The sequence below is a fragment of the Salvelinus sp. IW2-2015 genome, linkage group LG1, assembly GCF_002910315.2.
Source record: "Salvelinus sp. IW2-2015 linkage group LG1, ASM291031v2, whole genome shotgun sequence".
NCBI lineage: Eukaryota > Metazoa > Chordata > Actinopteri > Salmoniformes > Salmonidae > Salvelinus > Salvelinus sp. IW2-2015.
In genome coordinates this window covers 3,639,930-3,648,243 of record NC_036838.1, presented here as the reverse complement: position 1 = coordinate 3,648,243, position 8,314 = coordinate 3,639,930, and the positions used below count along the sequence as shown (strand labels likewise).

The 8,314-nt window shown below is 41.7% G+C and overlaps 1 protein-coding gene across 1 annotated transcript; it reads left to right on the top strand.

Moving 5' to 3' along the window:
- Nucleotides 1-2,964: 2,964 nt before the first annotated feature.
- Nucleotides 2,965-8,099, top strand: LOC111982613 (keratin, type I cytoskeletal 13-like). The gene is made up of 8 exons (XM_024014242.2): nt 2,965-3,455; nt 4,324-4,406; nt 4,752-4,908; nt 5,662-5,826; nt 6,101-6,226; nt 6,828-7,048; nt 7,451-7,497; nt 7,703-8,099. The coding sequence occupies exons 1-8, from the start codon at nt 3,045-3,047 to the stop codon at nt 7,807-7,809; spliced, it is 1,317 nt and encodes a 438-aa protein (XP_023870010.1). The 5' UTR covers nt 2,965-3,044; the 3' UTR covers nt 7,810-8,099.
- Nucleotides 8,100-8,314: the final 215 nt, after the last annotated feature.

The following is an 8,314-nucleotide window of genomic DNA, read 5'->3' as shown; positions in this document are numbered from 1 at the left end:
CAAATACTCCAATCTCAGCTGTGGAACTTTGCAGCTCCTTCAGGGTTATCTTTGGTCTCTTTGTTGGCTCTGATCAATGCCCCTCCTTGCCTGGTCCATGAGTTTTGGTGGGCGGCCCTCTCTTGGCAGGTTTGTTGTTGTGCCATATTCTTTCCATTTTTATATAATGGATTTAATGGTGCTCCGTGGGATGTTCAAAGGTTCTGATATTTTCTTTACAACGCAACCCTGATCTGTACTTCTCCACAACTTTGTCCATGACCTGTTTGGAGAGGCAGAGCAGTGCTTTAGTATGGACAGACTTCTCCTCATCTTAGCTAATGTTGTATCAATATGTTGTGACCGTGACAGTTTATAATCCAGGGTTACTCCAAGCAGTTTAGTCACCTCAACTTGCTCAATTTCCACATTATTCATTATGAGATGTAGTTGAGGTTTAGGGTTTAGTGAATGTTTTGTCCTAAATACAATGCTTTTAGTTTTGGAAATATTTAGGACTAACTTATTCTTTGCTACCCATTCCGAAACTAACTGCAGCTCTTTGTTAAGTGTTGCAGTCATTTCAGTCGCTGTAGTAGCTAACGTGTATAGTGTTGAGTCATCCGCATACATAGACACACTGGCCTTACTCAAAGCCAGTGGCATGTCGTTAGTAAAGATTGAAAAAAGCAAGGGGCCTAAACAGCTCCATCCACATTATAGAAGGGGGTGTAAAGCCATAGAACATACGTTTTTCGAGCAGCAGACTATGATCGATAATGTCAAAAGCTGCACTGAAGTTTAACAAGACAGCCCCTGCAATCATTTCATCACCAATTTCTCTCAGCCAATCATCAGTCATTTCTGTAAGTGCGTGCTTGTTGAGTGTCCTTCCCTATATGAGTGCTGAAAGTCTGTTGTCAATTTGCTTACTGTGAAATAACATTGTATCTGGTCAAACACTATTTTTTCCAGAAGTTTACTAAGGGTTGGTAACAAGCTGATTGGTCGGCTATTTGAGCCAGTAAAGTTTTTTTTACTATTGTTATGTGTCACACGCAGTCACAAACACAATGACACTTTCTCAAAGTGTAAACAATTGTGTTATTCTGAGGTTATGACGATACAATATATATCAGAACAGGGATTGAAAAATAAGGGATGGAGTGTATTGTGTTTGAATGTTTCATTTTCCTTAAACAGCTTGGAAGGCATAATAATGTGAACATASAGTACATAGAACTATGAAGGTGTGTTAGTAAGTGACTAATTAGCCTACCCACACAGATATACCATAACCACAGTATGGCAAAGGCTATACAGTAATGGGTAATGAAAATGATAACTAAGCATGACTTGCAGCATTCCGTCAGATATAATCATATGTAACAGTATAACTTTACGTCCGTCCCCTCGCCCCTAGCTAGCCATTTCACATCCGTTACACATACAACATGCTATTGAACATATAAAAGAGTTTGATTTCCCAAAAGACTGATAGATTGAATTCAGAGGTGAAAAGTACATCAGTATCAGTAACCGTCAGGGGCAAGTAATAAGAACAACACCAGTTTGTGGTTGCTTTCTATTTTACATGCTAATCATATCATTGCAAATGTCTTATACTAGAGGACATGTCTGTGAAAACAACTCCAGAGAGGGATGGCGAAGACACCACCTGTGCTGGAAAGGTTGAGTTTACACTCAACATCTGGGAAACACCTAGCTCGTGATTCACACTTTGCACCTGTTGACAAAATAGACTTGAGTTTGACGGGAGAAGACGTCTAGTGGCCCGTATATCAACACTGGCCTACGGCAGAAGCCAAATATGAAACCAGTTTTCTGTGTAATTCAGTTAATATCAATGGCATATCAACCTTTTTAATAAATGGCATATCAATATTTTTAATAAATGGCATGTCAATCTTTCCGCATGCTATCTGTGCTAAATTAACTCAATATTAGGAAGGTGTTCCTAATGTTTGGTATACTCAGTGTATATTAATGTGTTTCTGTGTATTGTTTTGGCCATTCCACACATACCTGTATTTGTGCAATAATGGGCAACCAACTATAACTTTGATGTGAAGTTTAGAGAACCTTTTGAAGGTAATTGTTATTGTATTCCTGAAGTCTCTCTCATGTCCTGAATGCCCTCTTGATTCACGTGACATCTCTATAACAATTTGTAACTTCATATTTGAATCTTTAACATAGTAAACATCAGGGTAACCATTTCATAAATTCCTCTTTATCAACGCCCCATGCCATGTCACCGACTACTTTTATGGTATGATGATCAATGTATTTACAACATTTTCTAAATGGAAAACGTAAATTTGTTCACTAACTATGAGGAAATAACGGTACCTATTTTTATTAGACCGAAGGACGTCAGATTTGGATTAGCCTCCACATTTGGGAGACTTCTATACCTGTTACCATTACCCTTGAACCTAATTTATTTGCCCAATAACATTTGAAAAATAAACATAATATAGATGAAATGTATAATTTGTATTTAAAAAATATTTCTGATGCTTCCATCTCCAAAATATAGCCTACCAACATGAGCATGTCATGTGAGCTAGCCAACTGTTCTACTAAGTTTAGGTAGAGGAGCCTATTTTACTGTATCCTACATTTTTCGGTGACAGAGGGGAAAGTAGACATTCTGTTGCGGGTTCCAGTCTTCTGTCATCTCTTAAAACGTAAGCTACTATCTTATCATATTCATAACTTGCTTATCTGAGGTTTATCATGCCGTGACAGTTGTCAGGTTGTACAGGAAAGTGAAAACAATTATGGAGGCAGAATGCCAGCTAACTCTCACGCGCACCACACCTTAGTTCCCTTTTTTAATGAGCTGACTAAGGACACACCTGTAGGATGCCTAATGAATATCTATTCACTTACATAATTATCTCAATGCGACATCCAGCCGCTCCCACCTCCAAGAGGGTATATATTCTGCTATCAGGCTTGAACTGGTTCACCACCAACTCTTCGAAGTACCACTCCGGGTTTTGTCAGCTCTACATACCCATCATCACAACGTCGCCATGAGTGCTTTATCACTTCGCAGTTATGGAGGCAGCCGAGGCTCATCCACCATGTCTCTCGGAGGAGGTTACCAGAGTCGCATCGCATCACGGGCACCAAGCGTCTATGGAGGGGCAGGGGGACAGAGTGTCCGCGTATCTTACGCTTCAGGCACCAGGAGCGGTTTTGATCTGTCCAGTGCGCTTGGAGGTGACAATGGCAGCTATGGTAGTAATGCAGTTTCGGTCAACGAGAAGGCCACCATGCAGAACCTCAACGACCGTTTGGCCACCTACCTGGAGAAGGTGCGCTCCTTGGAGACGGCGAATACTCATCTCGAGCGTCAAATCCGCGAGTGGTACGAGAAGAAGACACCGGTCATTAGAGATTACAATAAATACGAAGCTACTCTGGTCGACCTGCGCAGAAAGGTGAGTATTTTTGGGGCATCATAAATACAATATATTGCTATATTGAGCGAGATTGATATTATTACATTTTCTTTCATCAACCTCACTCCTATTTACTATTGAGTTTAGATTAAGTTTTCTATGATGAGAAATAATTAAAATAGGATGTATAATTTACAAAAGTAAAATGTCTAAACATTTCTACTCAGGCAGGAAACAACATATTTTCACATATACAATTCAGTTCTGGCTTACAAGACACAAGTCATACCCTGAAGTTCATTGACTGACTGCATCTATGAAGCTGTCAGGCTGCAATATAAGTGTGCCCTCGGGATGTGAATTTGTAAACCCTTGACTTTAATAGAGTGATCATACCAAGTTTACAGTAGTGATGGATTATAGGACTTACATGTCATGAGTGTTGTTTAGTTTGTTTGTTGAAAGAAAGCAATTACCCAAAAAAAGGGCTTGGCATGTGAAACCTTCACTTCCGTTCAACTTATCACCCTGTCAACATTTACATTCACACTCATGCCGCCTACATGACTTCTTTCAAAGGGGAGAGCCGTGAGCGTGATGATGACGCGGATTGAATCATGCCACTGTTCAATAGCATTTTGCATTATTTCATCTGATGTGATCCAAGTCATGCTTATCATTTTAATTTCCCATACATAACTGTGTGGCCGTTGTCATAGATAGGCTACAGTATATATGCGTGCGTAGGAGGCTAATCAATAAGTTACTAACACCCTATTATAGCTCTGATAGGCTTCTCCTTATCACGCAAGCAAATTATGTAATCATTGTGATAAGCCTGACAGGGTGTAATTGTCTTCCTTTTTTATGTACCATGTACCAACCAGTTTTTTTGTCCTGTTCTCAGATCAGTGCTGCCACTCTGAGCAACGCCAGTATCCTCCTGCAGATAGACAATGCCAAACTGGCAGCAGAGGACTTCAAAGTCAAGTGAGTACAAAGGGTCTATAAGATGGAAGCAGCAAACAACTGTTGAATTCACCTTAGAATAATACTTTAAGTCAGGATTGGAATGGGAACTAGACGTCATATGTAGACTTTAGTCATGCAACTTTTATACCATTATTACAGTATGAAGCCACACCTACTATGACATTACTCAAGGTCAATGTGCCCATGACGTGATGTTAAATGTCACATTACTGTACAGCTTAGATACATCATCAGCGGTCAACTGCACATAAAACTGGTCTGACTGGTTTTGTGCCATTTGGTATGTTTACTGTTGGCGGCAACTGTTAATAATGCTGGTTAACTCCATTTCCCTCTGGAAAGGTTTGAGAATGAAATGGTTATGCGTCAGTCGGTGGAGGCAGACATTGCTGGACTGAGGAAGGTTCTGGACGAGTTGACCATGTCCCGGTCAGACCTGGAAATGCAGATCGAGGGGCTGAAGGAGGAGCTAGTCTACCTCAAGAAGAACCATGAGGAGGTGAGTGTTCCTCAGGGCACTGTAGGGGCCTTGGAAGCCCCTACGAAGCCCCTCTTTTATCATACCATATCCCCAAGAGTCATGGCACAACCCTGTCAATAGCAAGACCTCACCACAGTTCAAAATTCTTATACATTTTACCTAGATGAAAACAATGTGGTTGTGAGAGTCTAATGGAATTGTCAGAGGCATAATTCATTCCCATCGCATGCCAAGCAGTGTTGTCTTTGGCTGTGTCAATGACAATGCAAACAACAGATCAAACAGACCTTATTTGGAGTGTCTGCGCTATCTCAGTTCGGGTAGCTTTAAAGCTGTCAGCAAATTTGTCGCAAGCCCTGCAGCAGTATGGCATAGATGCTAAAACCACACTTGAAGTCACAAGTATTATTTCATGTTGGATTACCTTGATTGTTTTCACAGTTATCATATACTTACTTTAGGATGGTTGTACAGGATGTCAGAGAAGCTGACGGAAATACACCATGAACACTGTAACTAGGTTATGAAAGATGGGGACAGTTTGTGACACCCAAGTACCTAATTGATTTCTCATGTGATTGGAACCTGAGACACCACCTGTCTGTGACCCAATTTGACCCCTCACCCCTATGTAATTGTGCTAGACAATTTCCCTGTCTGGGACAGTCAAGTTGTATCTTATCTTACAGCCTACCCAGTGGCAACCTCCATTGGCCTCTCACCTGGTGTTGACCCTAGTTGACCTCTGTCATCACTCTGTGCCCCTTATAGGAGATTGCTGCCATGCGGGCCCACATGAACGTCAGCTCAGTGAACGTGGAGGTGGACGCAGCACCCCAGCAGGACATGGCCAGGATGATGGAGGAGATCCGTACTCAGTACGAGGGCATCGCCGAGAAGAACCGCCGCGACATGGAGACCTGGTACAAGGGCAAGGTGAGGAGAAGAAGAGCCCAACCTTGTCTAGGGAGAACCTCTTGATCCATCTGTTCTGTTTTAGATCATATGAAAATGGTTTAGTACATCTTAAAAGGAACACTATGTCCTATGAGGGCAGTATTTAAAGTGCTTATAAACAACCAATTACTGTGATCACATACATTGATCATGTCAATATAGAGATAACAGACCATGGAGAATGACTTTTGTGCTTATTACTAGTACAAGTGGAGTTACACAACCCTTACCGTGTTCCTTCTGTACGTCCCAGTTTGATGAGCTGAACAAGGTGGTGACCAGCAGCACAGAGACCCTCCAAACGTCCCGCAGTGAGATCAACGAGCTCAAGAGGACCTTTCAGGCCCTGCAGATCGAGCTGCAGTCCCAACTCAGCCTGGTGAGGAAACAAATGCCCCCTCAACCCCCCTAACGTCACAACCCTCTCTGCCTCCTAGTTGATGCTAGGCGTATGAGTTTGAGTTAGAGCTAGACTAGGTGTAATTGCTGTAGAAGATTACTCGGAATTCGGAAATACATGACATTTACAAGATTCCACCTTCAGTTGAACAGTAGAGTACAACTGACACCTCAAAGTAAAACCATTATCAGTTAGACCTCACAAATACATTCCTACCCTACGGGTTACATATGAGTCCTCGGGTTTACCTTTTAGAAATGGAAGATTATGGATTAGTTACAGAGAGAGAAGAGAGAAGCAATCAGTCAACTCAGATCTTTGTAATTATCACAAACTATAATAATAATACATTTCATTTTTGACAAGCTCTTTGATTGATGGATATATGAAGTGAAGTTGAGGATAACAGTTTTTGTTATACCACAGCTGTGATCCTCAAAACTGAATTCTAAAAACACGTGCTCACCAGGAACTTCCCCTCAATCATTCACTGATGTCAGTGTGGGTAGCCTAAATCAACACCACTTGTTGAATCGTCTGAAGTCTTTAACCCTTCCTCTTCCTCCCTCTCTCCCTATAGAAATCAGCCTTGGAGGGCCAGCTGAATGAGACCGAGTCCCGCTACAGCATGCAGCTGAACCAGCTCCAGGGCATGGTCAACAGCCTGGAGCAGGAGTTGGGTCGCATGAAGACAGACATCGAGAGGCAGGCCAGCGAATACCGCATGCTCCTGGACATCAAGACCCGGCTGGAGATGGAGATCGCAGAGTACAGGAGGCTGCTGGACGGAGAGGATGTCGGGTAAGGAGAGAGGAGAAGGCTGCAGATCCCTAAGTTACATACCCAATGGGATTTACATGGGCTTCACATCCACAATGTAAATTATAAATGTGCATTTACATACCCAATTACAAATCAACCCCTCCCCTACCCCTTTGACACACCACCTGCTGTAGGAACTTTGAATCTAAAATGATTGGATACATGCAAGAACTATTGTGTGAATATTACTAGAGGGCAAGATGGAGCAATCATTACGCTAATGACCTACAGCAGCCTATCTGATCATTACAGATCTACAAGAAGTGCACAGGGGAAGGGGCCAGGGGTCAATTTGGAACTGGGCAATAGAGAGTAGAGAGATGAATGTAGAGTTGTTCATTAGGAAGGTACTTAACACTTAAACTATCTTCTGCCCTCCAGGAGAGCTGTCATYACCAAGAAGGTTGAGATTGTTGAGGTCAAAAAACGTAAGTAGAGCGAGACCATTTTCTATCATATCAAATTCCATATTGAGTGAACCCAGCGGTAGTAATTGTGAAACACTCTAGAACACAAAGGATTTGGTTGATTTGAATGTGTTACGGTGCTATGTGTTCTCATGGCTCTGTGCTTCTCCTCTTTAGCTATGCCCAACACTAAGTGTACTAATGGTTATTTGTCCCTACTTTGTAGCTGAGCCAGTGGTGACAAAGAGAGTGAGGACGGTGATTGAGGAGATGGTTGATGGAAAGGTGGTCTCCCGTACAGAGGATGTGGAGATGGAGGTCCCGAAAAAATAGATCCCTTGCCCACCCAAACCCACCTGTCATTAAAAGCCTGGTTCCCGCCTACAGCTAAAAGGAATACCAGGAATGTTAAAATGTTTTAATCTCCTCCGGATGGCATCGCTTTGGTGTTGCCTGTATGCTCGGTGAATGTACAGCACTGTGCAATCTTTGATACATTGACCATATTTGATATTTAAATTGACAAAACAAACATGCATTTGAATATCATTGTTGATCAAATGATAATGTATGACGTTTGGTTGAATTGTCCCAAACTACATAATAAAAGATGTTTCAGTATCTACCGTATTCGATCATTGTCTATTTGTTTTGAGCATGATCTCTCAAATCATTTTCCCTCGCAGTCCACTGTCTTATCATTGGAAAATAACATTGTTCAGAACATTTAAAGAGATGATCTTATATCAGTATATGTTATACTATATGTTATACTATAATCATTCCATGGAGGGCCTAGTGTTTGCGGGTTTTAGTTTTTTCCCTTTCAATTAAGACC